Genomic DNA, 18,305 nt, shown 5'->3' with positions numbered 1-18,305 from the left:
TTATGACACTAGTTTTACAGGATTAGTCATTTCATCATGAAAGCCTATTGGTAGACTCAGCAGGCAGGCAAAAGTTGACGCTGCCCATACTCTTGCAATTGCTGCCAGCCGAAGGTTTAGTTTCGACAGCTATTCATCCTGACTTCCCCATGCACATGCACGATCAAGGAATAGACCGATATAAACTGCTACAAGACCCCTCTGGCATCGGCTTATCTCCGCAGAACAAAGGATGCGGCATGCTGAAATCCAGCATGCCCAATCCTTCTTTCAGGGGAGGCTTGGGACTCTACGTATTAGTCGGCCGGTCCCACCAAAATCGACGGGTTTGTATAGGTACCTTTTTAGTGTGATGTCCACAGGCAGTTCTCTTTTGTTAGGTTCCCTTACTGCACTGTAGGTTTAGCAGTATTTTTGGATCTGTGTGACGTTTCTTCGCTTACTAACCAGCTTCCCCTTTTACCTTTGGCATGTAAGTAATATTTTATTGGAATAAAAAACTACAGAAGATTTCCATCTATAGCCATATTTATCAAGTTGCAGACGATTTGTGAGAAGGGGGAATGTCGCTTACTAGCAAATATCTGTCACTACTTACTGCAGAGAAGCGACGTCTGATAATGAATGTAAATACCAGCACCGGATCTGCGCCAATGTGACCTGATTACTTGTAATCGGGTCATTTCTGTTTCTTAAAGGAAATACTCAAAGTGCTATTTTGATCAGTTTTCTGGATATGACGACCTCTCCTTTCAATATTTTTTTCACTACTAATCTAAATCCGATACACATACACCGATCAATGATTTTTCTCTAGCTAGAAGGGAGAATGAGGTGCAGTTTTCATTAGAATACTATCTGATCCCTATGTATTGGTTTCACGTGGTAATGTAGTAAAGTCAGGTATATGATGTGGTTTGGGAAATGTAAGGTGTGCATTATTGGTTGCCGCCAAACTATAAGTGCCATGAGCCCAAAATGTTCTCCCTTTCCTCCTTCATCTCACAAGTACTCCTAGTTCTGGGATTCTGGGAATTTATGTAATACAAGACCATGCCACTGTCTGCATATCATTATAGCTCAACAGGGGCATTAAGAGGATTGTGCAGTGTGGGCTTTGCCATTACCTTAGTTATTTTTTGCCCAAACTGTATTGTATAAAGGAGAGATGGTGGCATACACTGACTAGATGTACATCACATACATATATTGCTAAATTCCAGGAATGATGCTGAGGTAATAGAGCAAGTATTATCTGTTCAACCGTAGAAGCCATTTTTCAGAGTGGAAGGAATGTAACGCACACACAACTATATATATATATATATATATATATATATATATATATATATATATATAGTATGTGAATCCAACAGACTAACATCGATTTAAATGCAACCTTTTGAGAGATTGATGCAGCAAGTTCTCTTCCTGACCGGACGGTGCTGCCGTCTGATGTATCCCTTGGTTAGAACGGCTGTTCTGCCATATCTATTTTTTTCCCCCTGTGCTCGGTCTCCAGAATAGAGGAAAGCTCTGTGTGGGAATGAGTCCATGCTCTACCTCCCCTATTAATGGTGATTAATGCAGAGTTTGTCTCTCACAGAAAGTGGCTGGGAATTAGAGCTTTCACAATGAATTACATTCAAACCTTATCTGAGCTGCAATCTGAATAACTTGGCATTTCAGAGAAATGGGTTTGAGTTTTCTCCTATAGCCCCCTCGAGGTGGCCATGAGTTAATGAATGTGTGCCATCTAAGGATTAAGTGTAGCCCGTGTTTACCATGCTGAAGGTCAAAGGCTTTACCGCCATATACTTCCTTGTAAGAGAAAATAACTGTGGCCTTTAAAATAAACCGGAGTGCTCTAACTGCCGAGTGGATTGAGAGGCGGACGTGAATGTCCACGTCCCTATACTTGTTCATTATTGCTTACGTGTTGACAGCTTGGAATATGTTGTATATATTGAACTTTTTCCATATGTGAATTATGCAGTGTTTCTGTAACCTAGTTAGACACCGGCGTTACCAGTAATATATGGTGTAATCCTGAAGAGATGTACAGTACTAGATTAGTGTTTCATGTATCAATAGGATGAGTCGTAAGGGATTCTGCGTTAAAGGCATTTGAAGAGGCTCTTCTGCTACTTAAAAAGAATATCTTTGTTGTCTGGCATACGTTAGTTTTCTCTTATCAGTTAAACTGTATCATATATGCGTGCTTTTCAGTTGGGGATCTCCTTATTGTGCGGTGATTTATTATTTACCATCATTTCTCGTGTGGTTTTCTATTCATTTCTGTTACTTTTACTGTTTTTGATCTGGATGAAGTGGCAACATTTTGCAAGTTTGGTAACTAACTAAAGCAGAATATGAGCATAATTGTTTTGTTTTTTAAAAAAAATGTTTTTAGGAATGTCAGTTCAGATGGGGCTGAAGCCCGCAGAAGGCTGCGTGAGTGCGATGGGTTGGTGGATGCCCTGCTACATGCCCTCCAGTCTGCAGTTAGCAAAAAGGACACCGACAACAAGGTGAGACTCCGATATTGTTGTGTATATTTCTGAAAGCTACGTTCTTAGGTCCCAAGTATGTCTGCAATTCGGAGTGACTGGCAGCACATGTGGCTATGGATACAATGCCCATTTGGCTAAAAACTGTAACTCATTGGAAGAAGAATGTTGGTAGGTGCAATATTACAAATGACAAAGTTTGTATGAATGTCTGTAAATTATTTTCGATGTCCGCACTGCTGTTGGGAAATTTGTCTTAAAGTATGCTGCACATTCCCACTAAGGGTTGCATAGTTCAAAATGTCCTCAGTAACTTCTAAGGTCCACAAGTTCTACTATAGGGAGTGTATCCTATAAAATGTAACATTTCTCTTACTAAATGTTGGGAATGAAGAGCTGTAGGTAGATGAATAAAACGTTGCGATTGTAATAATGGTATTTGTTATGGAATAAAAGTTTTTTTTCAATATTTTACTATTAATTTAACATGGTGTGCAAAATATGGATGATTCTGTTTTTTGTAATGCTTTGTTCCTCTTTAGAGACATTTTAAGGAGGTCTTGTAATCTCATCTAGTCTGAGATGTCCGTTCCCCCCCCTCTCATATTAAATTAAGTGGCGTCATATGAAGCCTGTATTTATGTTATGGATGCATTTTGATGGGCTAAATCATTGTTTGACAATGCGGTCCGTGCTGTTCCCTCCACATTTAGGGGGGTAGCCTGCACAATTTATATCAACACAATTTTTTCCTTTTCTTAGGGTTTGTTACAATAAAATGAGTAAATCAGATTGCTTTAGAGAGCAGATACAAGTTCATTTCTAAGTATAGACTAATGCGTATACAATCTCATTATACAGGTTTTATTAAACCTTTAACGACCCATGAGGAAAATACACGTAATGGACCAGGGGGGTGGTGATTGGTGCGCGCTCACGTGCTGAGCCCGCTCCATACACCGCAGCTGTCAGCTGTGTATTACAGCTGACACGCTGCTCTAACGGTCAGGAACAGGGATCGCGCTGTTCCTGGCTGTTTAACTAGTTAAATGCCAAGGTCAATAGCGGCTGCGGCATTTAAACTGTTAGGAGGAGGGGCGGCCCCCTCCGACAGGCCAACGGCTCCCCCCCGTAGTGCGATCGGGGGTTGCCTATGGCTGTCATGGCAGCCCAGGGGCCTAATAAAGGCCCCCAGGTCTGCCTTCTATCTGCCTCTACTAAGCCATGCCTGTAAAAATAACAATATACTGCAATACACTTGTATTGCAGTGTATTGTACCAGCGATCTAACAATCGCTGATTCAAGCCCCCTAAGGAGAGTAATAAAAAGTGTAAAAAAAATATTAAAAGTTCAAAGAAAATCCAATTTTTCCTCAAGCAAAAAAAAATTGGTATTGCCACATCTGTAACAGTCCGAACTATTATAATATACCATTATTTAACTCGCATGGTGAACGGCGTAAAAAATCAAAACACCAGAATCATTGTTTTTTGGTTAAATAAAAAGTGATAAAAAAATTGTATGTACCAAAAAACGTTACCAATAAAAACTACAGCTTGTCCTGCAAAAAATAAGCCCTCACACCGCTGAATCGACAGAAAAACGAAAAAGTTATGCCACTCGGAATGTGGTGAAACAGAACAAGTTTTTTTGTTAAATTGTTTTTTCTTTGTAAAAGTAGTAAAAAAAAAACAAAACCTATATAAATTTGGTATCACCGTAATCTGATTGAGACGCAGAATAAAGTTACGTTGTTGTTTTTTACTGCACGGTGAAAGCTGTAAAAACAAAACCCAAAAAACAATGGAGTTAGTTCTTTTACAATTCCACCCCACAAATTATTTTTTTCCGTTTCCCAGAGCATTATATGGTACTTTAAATGGTGCCAATAGAAGCTACAGCTCCTGCCGCAAAATAATAAGCCCTCACACCGCTCTATTGACGTAAAAATATAAACGTTATGGCTCTTGGAAGGCGGGGAGTGAAAAACTAAAACTTCAAAACGAAAAATGTCTGGGTCGTTAAATGGTTACTCTTATTTCTCTCTTTTTTTCTACTTAGTCTGTTGAAAATTGCGTGTGCATCATGCGCAACCTCTCATACCACGTCCACAGAGAGGTGCCAGGAGCTGACCGATTCCATGACGCGGACAGCAATCTTCAAAGTGGGATCGGTGGACAGCAAAAGAAAAAGAAAGATGATGCTGGCTGCTTTGGAGGCAAGAAAGCTAAAGGTGACCAGAGTGTGACAGTTTGAGCTTCATCCATGCTGCTACTTAGCAAAATCAATATAACCAGTTCAACCACTATTAGCCATGTTTAATCTGTATCGCCCGCCACCTTGTCAGATATGCTTTCATGATCAGCTGTTCTGTGCAGACCTGTCTCTGTTGTGTCACTTCCCAATGCACATTTTAATTTCGTAATAATAATGAGCGTTTTTCTATGGGCTGTTTAGACATGCTCATTATGTTATAATGCAGTTTTCAGCAGCAGAGGTGTTAGTCATAGAAGTTTTTGAAGTTGACAATGGTCTATTAACTTGTAAGGTAAACTGTGCTGTTTAACTGACTCTCTTTGTCTGCCACTGCCTCATAACATGTTATCTCCAATACCTGGGCAAAGTCTGGCTTGCTCAAACCTGCTATGTATGTGTTTATAGTGACAAGATTCCAGCTACATTCCCTGCCATGCTTTGTCGCAATCAAGCTATGACTCCTATGTCTACCTGCTGATCCCTCCCTAGTCCCTTTATTACTAGTAGTGGAGGAGAATTCTGAACTCAAAAGTTTTTTCATAAAGGCCCTTTTACACGTACCAATGATTGGGTAAAGGAGCGTTCATACGAACGTTCATTCCCAATAATTGCCCTGTATAAACAGGGCAATGATCATCTGAACGCTCGTTCACCGTCTGATCGCATCTTTTACGCGACCCAATAAATTATCGCTAGTTGGCAGCACATCTGACTGTGTAAACAGGAGACGTGCTGCCATGATGTAAATGATTTGGGACAAACATAGCCATTCATTGCTCCTTGTGAATGGAGCTAAACTAGCGACGATCGGTATGCTGTATCATCAATAGGTGCTTCTTTTCACGGCCAGTATCTGGCTGTCTAAAGGAACCTTAGGACATTCATTGTGTTATCAGTACATTATTGGATTCTAGCATTTAAAGCAACACTCCAGTCAAATTTTAAAAATCTACCAGCACATGGCGTTTTATATGTGTTCCTTAAAGAGGCTCTGTCACCACATTATAAGTGCCCTATCTCCTACATAAGGAGATCGGCGCTATAATGTAGGTGACAGTAATGCTTTTTATTTAGAAAAACAATCTATTTTTACCACTTTATGAGCGATTTTTAGCTTTATGCGAATCAGTTTCTTAATGCCCAAGTGGGCGTATTTTTACTTTAGACCAAGTGGGCGTTGTACAGAGGAGTGTATGATGCTGACCAATCAGCGTCATACACTTCTCCCCATTCATTTACACTGCACTAGCGATATAGCTATATCGCTATGTGCAGCCACATACACACACTATAACATTACTACAGTGTCCTGACAATGAATATACATGACCTCCAGCCAGGACGTGATGTTTATTCAGAATCCTGACACGTCTGAATATTTTCGGTGAGATTTCCAGCAAGGCAAACTTAATCTCGCGAGATTACGATGTAAACTGTTATTTAAAACGAGATTATGGTTGCCTTGCTGGAAATCTCACAGAAAAGATTGACGTGTCAGGATTCTGAATACACATGACGTCCAGGCTGGAGGTAATGTATATTCATTGTCAGGCCACTGCAGTAATGTTATAGTGTGTGTATGTAGCTGACATAACGATATAACTATATAGTTAGTGCAGTGTAAATGAATGGAGAGGAGTGCATGACGCTGATTGGTCAGCGTCATACACACCTCTGTACAACGCCCACTTGGTCTAAAGTAAAAATTCGCCCACTTGGGCATTAAGAAACTAATTAGCATAAAACTAAAAATCGCTCAAAGTGGTAAAAATAGATTGTTTTTCTAAATAAAAAGCATTGCTGTCACCTACGTTACAGCGCCGATCTCCTTATGTAGGCGATAGGGCACTTATAATGTGGTGACAGAGTCTCCTTTTTAAGTTGGTCTTACGGGACCCGACGTGGGCTGTGTAAACTAGCACGGATCAACGAGACAGCTATGTATGGGAACGATACTTTTTTACATTGTAAAGTCTTCGTGAGCAGTAGTCGTCATTGTAAAATTATGTAATGTATTTTTGGGTACATTTCCTATGCTGACTCCAAAGCAGCTTAGAACAGCGCTGCTCCATTGTTATGACTAGCACAGGCTTCAGCTGCATGTCTAGTAGGGGATCTTTGTAACTTTACAATTCACGTACATGAAACTAAAGCGCCTTGACAAAAGCTGAATTTTTAGTTTTTAACTAGTGACTCTAAGTCTAGGTGCAATAGAAGATTTGCCACTTGCTGGATTTTGCCTTAATTATTACATTTGAGGTTTTAACACTTTTAAGAACTAATTATCATTTATTATTATTATTATTGATTTCCCTCCATTTGATGAATATTTTTATTTTCTAAAACTACCATGTTTACGAATTACCCACACAAAACTAAAAAATACAGATTGCATTCTTTAGGTCCAGCAGATCTTCAAGCTGTATATGCAAAATCCATATTCAATAGGTAGAAACAAGTTTAAGGGACATGCTAACTTCCGTGAAGGCCTCAGTCGGGTTATGTGGGGTATTTAATATTTGTGATATCCATGTAAATGATAACCTAACACGACCTCTCCTGAAATCATTCCTGAGGTATATTTGCTAACGAAACATCAATTCTTTAAATAGATGTGGACATTTGGTAGTGAGTGTGTCACACACATACGGCGTCCCTGAAGTTTACATCGGTCTACTTACCTTCTTGTACTGTAGCTATAATAAAGATGCGCTGACACCTTAGAACTACTGCAGACACAGCACGGCACTGTGTATATGGAACTTGTCACTCTGTTTTACATTGGACAAGATAAACACACTGCGCGGACTTGATGTACATGCATTTTTTAGCACATGGACAGTTGCATATACGCCAAGTTTATGTTAATTTTATAGCAGTGCTGCCAGATGTTCTCCTCATTTGAACTGTTGTCTCAAAATTGCATGTGGTTCTGATTGGTCACTTACAATTGCTATGGACTTTCTGTTCACTCTGGTGGTGGGGTCTATCTCCCTTTCTACAGAAACAGATTCCAGGAGAAGTGAAAATAGAATAGGTTTTCCAAATGTCCCATTCGAGAATATTTTCCTTGTCACTTCTCCTGGGATGTGTTCCGGCTTTAGGTTTTCCAACTTGAAGAGAACTGGCGCTTCAAACGCTAGCGTGAATTGCAGAGCAAGAAAACGGTCTGTCTGCCTTAACTTTAGCAGCATCTGTATGGCAACAGGTACCTTAGTCTCTAGTACAGCTACCATGATCTGCCTTATTGTTACTAGTTCTGCCTGCTTTTCTCTTCCCCCTGTAACTCACCTTTCTTCTCTTGCTTTCCTGCTTATTAGAGGAGTGGTTTAACCAAGGTGAGTCTATAGCTTCTTCTGCTTTTCCCTCCCTATTTACCTTCCTCTGATGTCTATAAAACACAAAATAATATATGTAGCTGGGTTACTCAGTTCTATTTGATTTCAAAGTGGGTGATCTAACATTTGACTCCACATTATCCTGAACTGCAGTATTTTTACATTACCCAACTATCATGTATTAAAGGGGTTGTCTCACATGGCCAACTCCTTGGTAAAAAGAAGTCCATGTAGCGATCACCTGAGCGCGACGGGTGCAGCTTCTCTAACCCCCAGTGATTAGCTGTTCTCGCTGGGGGAACCCGCGTCTGGCTATACATTTCCCCTGCAGTGGCTTAAGGAGCGGTTCTTTGCTCATAGAGGGGGGGTTCAGAGCAAGGGCTCTCTGAGGTTTGTATGCCCTAAAAGGGAATATAGACCAGGGTTGTGCTTAAGAGACAACTACTTGAAAGAGGACCCGTCCCCTCTCCTGACGTGTCTGTTTTAGTAAAGCATTGCATTCCCCATGAAATAACCATTCTGGGGAAGCTTTTCTTAGAGCTCTATGTTGTGCTGTACCTCTGTTATTCTTTGTAGACCTGTAAGAACAAATTGGCAATTAAGTGTTACTGATTGAGGGTGTGTCCTTACACAGATTGAGGGTGTGTCCTTACACAGATTGACCATGTCCAATCAGTGCTGACAGAGTGAGACTGTAGGGACACGCCCATGTAACAAGGGGACTTGTAACACCCAGTTGTCAATTTATTCATACTTTTCTAGGAAGAATAACCGAGGAACATCACAACGCAGAGTCCTAAGAAAAGGTGCTCCAGAATTATTTCATGGAGGATACAATTCTTTACTAAAATAGACATGTCAGGAGAGGTGATAGGTCCTCTTTAAACTTAACCTCTCCTCCTTTGCTCTTCTATGTTATATGTGCCTATAACAGCCTAATAGCTCTGGTAGACTGGTAAAATACCTATCTGTGCAAGGGTCTGAATCCGTTTGCTGCTAAGTTGACTCATCCTTTACTCCAAAATTCAGACACCCATGCAAGATTCCATATAATTATGGCAGCTGTCATGATTATAGCACTATGACATTTTACTGGGTATACCAAATCAGGCTCACACTTGTGTTGCAATGTTGACCGCCCCCCCCCCCCCCCCCCCCCCCCACTGTTGTAACTAATTAAAACTGGCAAACATATTCTATAATGTCTGCTAGGTTGATTTTTGCTTTCAGTTCCTCTATTTCAGTCTAAAAGTTTTTTTTATATTTAGTCTATCACATACTATGTGATCAGTTATCATTAGTTTTCCAATTTACTTTTCATAATCCATTCAACATTGCATCATAGTCCATTGTGGTCAGCTAAGGCTCTGTTTACGTCTGCGTCATAGCAGCAGAACTATGAAAATAACTGCATCAACGACACCTGATGGAACCCATTGATAATAATAAGGTCCGTCGGGTTTCTGACATAATGTTCGGCATTTTACTAGACAAAATAGCGCAGCATGCTGTGCCATTTTGTCTTTAATCTTTGACCAAATTCAATGGAGCCTCCAGCGCAAATGAGAACACAGACTAAAAGCCCCCTTTACACCGGCCGACACTCAGCCGGTGCAGCGAGCGCCGATCAACGAGACATCGTTGATCGGCGCTCGCTTGCTCCTGTCACACAGAGCGGCATGGGGACGAGCAGTAGACATTCATCTGCTGATAATTCTCCTGTTTACACAAGGCGATTATCGGCAAATGGAGAAAAACGCCATGAGAATCGGCGTGCAGGGAGAGGAAAATCGGAATTCCAAACGGAATTTTGAAGGCAGAAATTCCGCCTGCAAAAAACTGTGTGAACATAGCCTAAGGGTATGTTCACACGCTTAACCAAAACACGTCTAAAAAAAAAGGAGCTGATTTTAGAGAAAACAGCCTCTGATTTTTCAGGCGTTTTTGAAGCTGAAAATGAAGCTTCTTTTAATTTGGAGCTTCTTTTGAGGCGTTTTTTGAGGCGTTTTTCATAGCGTTCAATGGAAAATCAGCTCCAAAAAACGCCTCAAGAAGTGACAAGCTACTTCTTTTTACAAAGCGTCATTTTACGCTCCGTTTTTTAAAACCGCGGCGTAAAAAGACACCCCATATGAACTACATGCTGTTTTTCCCATAGATTTAAATGGGCAGATGTTTGTAGGCGTTCAGCTTCCGTTTTTCGAGGCGTAAACGTCCCGCAATACGCCTGAAAACACTGTGTGAACATACCCCAAGGATCAAAATGGTTTATGCGTAGACCGTTCTGTGGTCTTTGCTTACTAGGCCGCAGCAATGATGTGCTGTACTTGACACGTGACCACAAGAATCAGCTACTGACTGCAGCGGTGATGTGTGTGAGTACGACACATTGTTTCTGCAGCCTAGGACAAAAAAAAAAAGGCAGGATGATCACCGAAACGTTGGTGTTTAAAATGCAGGGGATAAGCATATGACTATTTGTTATTTTAGCTATATGCAGCTGATATATATTTTTTTTTTTTATTTTTTTTTTTAACACATCTTATGCCACATTGGCATTGAAATATGGTTAAAGGGCTTACCCTGAGACTTTTTAAAAAAAATCTTTCCTAGGACAGGGAATGCTAGTAAAAAACAAACAAACAACTATCTGGGGCCCCGCCGCTCCAGTCCCAGAAGCTTCTGCAGCGGTGACGTGCAGCTGCAGCCAATCACTGGCCGGTCAATAATGACACTGGTAGTAATTTGACACACTTGCTTAACCCCGTAACGACCGGCGTATAGTGTTTTTACGTCGGCCGTTCAGGGTAGTTCTTCTGAAACGCCGCCTTTTCACGACTGCTCTTCAGAAGAACTTTCCCCGGGGATCTCCTGAAGCCCGTGCTGTTGCTAACCGCCTCGGGCTTCAGGGCAACGATCAGAGACCACTAGCAGTGTTCTCTGATCGTATTTAACCCCTCAGATGCGGCGCTCAAGAGCGCCGCATCTGAGTGATTTTAGAGGGAGGGGGCTCCCTCTCTCATCCCACTGGCATCCCCGCGTTCATCATGGGGTGCGATGGGTTCTATGGCAGCCTGGGGGCCTAACAAAGGCCCCCAGGTCTGCCTTTAGTGATTGCCTGTTCGGCTATGCCAGAGGCATGACCTAACAGGTGCATGTCCGTTTTACACTGACCGGCAATAATACGCTGCAATACCGAAGTATTGCATTGTATTATAATAGCGATCAAAAGTTTGCACAGTAAAGTCCCCTAGTGGGACTAAAAATAAAGTAAAAAAAGAGTTAAATAAAGTTTGAAATAAATAAATAAATGTCCCAAGTAAAAAAAAAAAAAAAACCCACCACTTTTTCCCCTTACAAAATACTTTATGAAAAAAAGTTACTAATATTTGGTATCTCCGCGTCCATGATGTACCCAACTATAAAACGATTACATTATTTAACCCGCACGGTGAACGCCATAAAAAATATAACAAAAAACAATACCAGAATTGCTGCCTTCAAAAGAATTTGATCAAAAGTGATCAAACCGTCGCATCTACTCCAAAATTGTACCAATAAAAACGACAAGTCGTCCCGCAAAAAAAAAAGCCCTCATACAGCTGCATCGGTCAAAAAATAAAAAAGTTATGGCTCTTAAAATATGGCGACACAAAAGCAAATAATTTTGAAAAAAAATTGTTTTTACTGTGTAAAAGTAGGAAAACATTAAAAAATCCATATAAATTTGGTATTGCCGCTTAATCAATAAATTATATGTACCCCAAAATGGTGCTATTATAAAATACAACTTGTCCCGCAAAAAAAAGTCCTTTATAGAGCCATGTCAACACAAAAATAAAAAAGTTATAGATCTTTGAATGCGACGATGGAAAAACATATAAAATTGCTCAGTCATTAAGGTTTAAAATACCTTCGGTATTAAGGGGTTAAGGCATATCTATTATTATAATCCCCTTTGCATAAATCAATTATCAATCAGTACAAGTAAATGTGTTAAACTTCAAATATGCCTTTTATTAGTAGGGCTGGGCAATTAATCGAAAAATCGAAATTCAGCGCAATTAATCGGTCATTTTGCGAATTTTGGTTAGATCAATTATTTTCTTCCGGTTTAAACTGTATCTGCATCTTCAGGACGCATATACAGTTGAATCCAATGCAGGGGATTGTAAGGTCCCTGCTCTACCATTCACTGTGTGTCGCTGGACACGAGGCAGTGACGTCATCTCGCCTGTCTGCACAGACCAGAGGAATCTCCTCCACTTATCATTGGAACAGGGTTAGGTGAGCATGTATATTATTATTTTTATCAGGCACTATTGGGGGCAGCTGTGGCGGCATTATACAGCATGTGGGCAGCTATGGGGGACTTTATACTGTGTGGGGTACAGCTGTGGGGGCATTATACTGTGTGGAGGGCAGTTATGGGGGCATTATACTATGTAGAGGCAGCTATGGGGGCATTATACTTTGGGGAGGGCAGCTATAGGGGCTTTATACTGTGTGAAGGGCAGTTATGGGGGCATTACACTGTATGGGGGAATTATACTGGTGTGGAGGATCGTTATGGGGGAATTATACTGTGTGATGGCATCTATGGGAGGCATTTTAATGGGGGGCAGCTATGGGGGCATTACACGGTGTGGAAGGCAACTATAGGGGCATTAAACTGGTGGGCATCTGTAGGGGCATTATACTGTATGGGCAGCACTATGGGGGCAATATATTGTGTGGGGGCAGTGTCTGGTATATTATATACAGTAGTATAAAGCAGGCTCGGGATAAATATTAATTCAATGGCGTAGCATTCAAATAGGGGCGTGGCATGCAAAATGGGTGTGGCCCAAATGATCGCTCAATAACCGTAATCGAGGTTACATGTTCAATTAAGGCCTTATTTACACGAGCGTGTTAAACATCCGTGTGTTTCAACGGCCGTCCCACGGACCTATGTAATTCAATGTGGCCGTTCACACAGCCATTGTTTCAATGGACCGTGTGAAGGGTTCGTGAGAAAATAGGACATGTCCTATTTTTTCACGCGTCACGCATCCCTCTATAGACTCATCTATGGGGGATGCGAGACATCGCGTCCCGCAGCGCAGAGCACGGATGCACCTCTGACGTGAAAAACTGATGTTTTTCACGGCCGAGATGCGCCACGCTCGTGTAAATAAGGCCTAATCGTGCTTTTGATTTAGCTCCTAATTGCCCAGCCCTACTTATTAGGGTAATGTGATTTCTTCCAACAGCCTTTTGTTCCCATTTCCCGGCTTAAAGGCTCTCAGGAAATTTCTGAACATTTAGTCACCCGAAATATTGATCTAGAGCAGGGCTCTCAAACTCAGCCGGGTAAATGGGCCGCACATAGAAAAAATTTGAAGTTGACGGGCCACATTACTTTCAAATTTAATACAATACAAAACTATTGTTAATCAATTAGTTATTTGAACTACTATAACAGTACTACATGACTATAACAATACTACATTACAATAATAATACTACATGACTATAACAATACTACATTACTATAACAATTCTACATTACTATAATACTACATTACTATAATACTACATTACTGTAACCGTGCTACATTACTATATAATACTACATTACTATAACAATACTACATTACTATATAATACTACATTACTATAACAATACTACATTACTATAATACTACATTACTGTAACCGTACTACATTACTATATAATACTAAATCCTATAACAGTACTACATGACTATAACAATACTACATTACAATAATAATACTACATTACTATAACAATACTGCATTACCATAATACTACATCCTATAACAATACTACATGACTATAATAATACTACATTACTATAATACTACATTACTGTAACCGTACTACATTACTATATAATACTAAATCCTATAACAATACTACATTACTATAATACTACATTACTGTAACCGTACTACATTACTATATAATACTAAATCCTATAACAGTACTACATTACAATAATAATACTAGATTACTATAACAATACTGCATTACCATAATACTACATCCTATAACAATACTACATGACTATAATAATACTACATTACAATAATACTACATTACTATAACAATTCTACATTACTATAATACTACATTACTATAATAATGCTGCATTACCATAATACTACTTTACTATAACATTACTGCATTACTATAATAACAATACTACATTTACTATAACAATACTACATTACTTTAATAATACCGCTAGATTTAAACTTACTGGAAATTTGCAAGTTTACTCCACGTGCTTATTTTAAAAATCCAGTTTTCCAGTTTAAAGGGAATGTGTTGCCAGAAAAACATGTTTTGTTTTTTTTAATTAAACATTTAGTGTGTAGGTGATTAAACATTGTTCAAATTTTTTTTATTTTTTTCACGAGTCAGGAAATATTATAAATTAGATTCTAATTTATAATATTTCCCATTGCTGGTCACTAGATGGAGCTATTCCCAAAATTGCAGCATTGCAAAATTGGGTAAAAAGCCCTCGCTCTAGTGAGCTCTCAGCATCCCCCCCTCCTTTATCCTGGCTAGTGCCGGGATAAACGAGGGGTTTGAACGGTGTATCCTCCTACACTGTGTGTCGCCATTTTTTGAGCTAACACACAGTGTAGTAGGTTTACATACAGTAGTAAACGTACACAAACACGAACATACATTGAAATCTCTTACCTGCTCCTGCCGCCGCGGCTCCCTCCGGCCCGTCCGCTCCGTCTGCTGCCGCTGGTCCAAGTGCACAAGTCCGGAAGCCGCGACCGGAAGTAGTAATCTTACTGTCCGGCCGCGACTTCCGGTCCACAGGAAAATGGCGCCGGACGGCGCCAATTTCAAATTGGACTGTGTGGGAGCCGCGCATGCGCAGTTCCCACACAGACGGCGTACACAGAAGTGGATGGGACGGGAGCTGTTCGCAGTCCCTATGGGACTGTGGCTGCCGTATTTATTGTCTGTATGTGTCGTTAATCGACACATACAGAAATGGAACAAAAAATGGCAGCCCCCATAGGGAAGAAAAAGTGTAAAAGTAAAACACAAACACACAAATAAATATAAACGTTTTTAATAAAGCACTAACCTCTTTAACATATGAAAAAAAAATTTGTGATGACACTGTTCCTTTAAGTGTCGCTAAATGCAGTCTGGCTGCTCAGTTGGTCGCGTTTGCCAGACACAAGAATGTCAAGATTGGGCAGCCCCCTTTTAGATACTGTCACAGTGCCCCCTGTAGATATTGCACATATACAGTTAAAGGAAGCTCCTCCGAAGTTTTTTTTATATATAACATTCCGTGTGCATTCCGGAATGCTCGAATGACGAATCCCCGGCCCGAGCATCGGCAACGCTCTAGCTGGGTTTTCCACTCCTAGAGGGAGCCCCAATGGAGCTAGCTATAGTAAGGGGGGAGAGTGTAGCGCTGTCAACAGGGTGGGGGGTGTGGGGCGCTATCTACAGGGGGGTTGCACTATCTACAGGGGGCTGTGGCCATTGCTCACCTACCACCAACGATCTAGCAGTTCAGGAAAGGGACTGCCCTCCTTCATGACGTCATGAAGGAGCATCGGCACGCTCCTCCTTCGGCCTGCTCTCTCCCGAGCGAGTTTCGGTGCCCTGCGGGCCGCAGATGACTACAGCCTCAGGGGCCACGTGTTTGAGACCTCTGATCTAGAGTAATACAGTAAATTGTAGACGGAGGAGGGGTATGCAACTGCAGGGTGTCTCTCACTCCCACATACAGAGGGATGTTAAAAAGAAAACGTCACAGGTTAGACACCCAGTTTTGGGCTGGATTATATTTAGTCTACAGCTGCCTAAGAAGTGATTTTGGTTTAGTTTAGTTTTTTTTCTAACAGGTACACTTTTAATAAACAATATTCCAAATAAACCTTCTGATGATTACTTGAATATTTTGTTCCACGTCACTTAATGTTCAATCACATTTGATACCTTCTATTTCTTTCTTATGTTTGTGTCTGACGAAGACATGGTACATTTCTGCTGTACTGTAGGGGATTCAGTTCAGAAATGAGTGCATGCAGAATGTTCAGCAATAAATAAAGAATTAGAAAGAAGCTATTGTATGACGTGAATTGTAATTTGTTTTTTAATGTATGTGTGGTTGCTCTGCTCAGCCAAAAAAATAACATACAGCTTCTTGCTTGCAGGAAAAAAGAATGGGGACATGGATAAGAACTTTGACACTCTTGACTTACCAAAACGTTCTGAATTAGCAAAAGGTATAGTATTGGTTATTGATATTCTTTTTAAACCCACACTTAGTTTGCCTAAAGTTAGGTGAATATTCTGCTGATTTACACCTTGTCGGTCGCTATAATACTGAATAGATGATTCACTCTTGGCCAACACAGAGCTGTTAGAGTAACATGCCGGTAACCTAGATGCCTTGTTCATATGATAAACACTATTTTTCATGTAACTGGACCACCCTTCAGACTTTTTGATGACTTGAAGACCCTGTTGTGTTCACTATTGGCATATTATGAAGTTGCGTTCTTCGAGCTCTCGAGAACATTTTGGGAATAATCATGAGCAGGTCTTGCTCTCGGGTTATTCACCTGATTGCATAGTTGATCAGAGAGAACATAGAAGCTCTTTCTTCATTGCTCCACTTTGTTTGTGAAGATTAAAATGTGCTTGTTGTGTACAGAGGGGCACTCCCGGGACCATGCACTGGCATCGGACTCCTTTGTTGAAGGCTTTCTGACACATTATCTGTTTTTATGGTTGTGTGTACCAATCTTCATTACTCAGTAGAGGGACACCAGTGGGTTAAAAGGGCAAAATTCACTCCTGTCTATTCATTTCAGTGGTGATAAGCCAGAATGTAAAGATTTCCCACAAGTCCAGTGACTTATAATTAGACTCCACAACAATGTGATAAACTCTTGGGTGCAGTCACGTTGTCCTTCTTCTCTTACTAGAGCTGCTGCGTTCACTTGTTTCTGCTACTGTTTAGTGCATTCACACCATGTCCTGCTTGTACTTCACTTCTTTGATATGTAGCTCTGCGTAGTGCACTGTGCACCCAGGGCAATCGATCAATCTCCATACAGACAGTAAGTGCTAGCTGACCTCAGAATCTTTTACTATCGATTTTGTTTCTAAAGCTAACAACATTTTTTCCTGCAGAGCATGACTTCTAGAAACTACATGTATAAAGACTTCTGTTTATAAAAAAAGTCAAAAATCCAAATTTATAAACCAGAAACGGTTTAAAATTTTTAAGACTACATATTTTCGAACCATCAGCATGAAATTTGTAAGGAAGTATCTTTATCCATGCTGCAAAAATTTCCGAGTGGTGATTCATCATAGGGCAAGTTGGCCGTTTCCCTGAGAAGTGATATATGTAGATATGTTGTACAATTTCAAAATATACTACTATCATTATTTATATAGCTCCATCGTCTCCCATGGCACTGTATAATGTAATACACAACGGATGAATGTATAAATGGACAAATACAAAATACTGAACAGATAAGCTGAACAGATGTAGAGGTGACAGATGCAGTAGCAAAGAGCCCTGCCCAAATTAGCGTACAGTCTAAAAAGATTGGAAAACCGAGACAGTAGGCGCAAGCTTTATGGAAGTGACAGTAGAGTGAGATTTATGGCATATAATATGCTAGTCTGAACAAGTGCGTTTTTAGGCTGCATTTGCATCCATGAAGTGTAGAGAAATAATAGAGGGGAAACCTATTCCACAGAGGAGGCTGTTACAGTAGTTGAGCTGGGATATGGTGAGGACATCTATACAAGCATTTTGGTTGAGTTGTGTGTGTGTGTGTGTGTGTGTGTGTGTGTGTGTGTGGATGTGTTAGGTGTTAAAGGGGTCATCCGACAGTCTGACCCCCACCGATCTAATATTGGTGACCTATCCTAAGGATAGGCCATCAATCTTAACCCGGATAACCCCTTTTGAGTGATCGTTTATTCTTTCCTTTAGACTAAACAGAGTTGAATGTTACCCTTAAAGAGACTCTGTCACCACATTATAAGTGCCCTATCTCCTACATAAGGAGATTGGCGCTGTAATGTAGGTGACAGCAGTCCTTTTATTTAAAAAAAAAGATCAATTTTCACCACGTTATTAGCGATTTTAGCTTTATGCTAATTCGTTTCTTAATGGA

General features: G+C 40.4%; 1 protein-coding gene across 12 annotated transcripts in view; it reads left to right on the top strand.

The window, feature by feature from the left end:
* The window catches only part of ARVCF (ARVCF delta catenin family member), a 738,556-nt gene that overhangs the window by 666,671 nt on the left and 53,580 nt on the right, over positions 1–18,305 (top strand). For 11 of the 12 annotated variants that reach the window (XM_075832471.1, XM_075832494.1, XM_075832495.1 and 8 more), the window contains 4 exons: positions 2,414–2,531; positions 4,573–4,744; positions 8,088–8,105; positions 16,317–16,388. In XM_075832471.1, coding sequence (XP_075688586.1) covers positions 2,414–2,531; positions 4,573–4,744; positions 8,088–8,105; positions 16,317–16,388 — 380 coding nt within the window. The remainder of the gene's footprint in view (positions 1–2,413; positions 2,532–4,572; positions 4,745–8,087; positions 8,106–16,316; positions 16,389–18,305) is intronic. The other variant, XM_075832498.1, reaches the window with a different exon arrangement.

This window comes from Rhinoderma darwinii, chromosome 1 (assembly GCF_050947455.1).
Source record: "Rhinoderma darwinii isolate aRhiDar2 chromosome 1, aRhiDar2.hap1, whole genome shotgun sequence".
In the NCBI taxonomy this organism is placed as follows: Eukaryota; Metazoa; Chordata; class Amphibia; order Anura; family Rhinodermatidae; genus Rhinoderma; species Rhinoderma darwinii.
The sequence above is the reverse complement of the archived record's forward strand: the minus strand, read 5'-3'. Positions and strand labels throughout refer to the sequence as shown.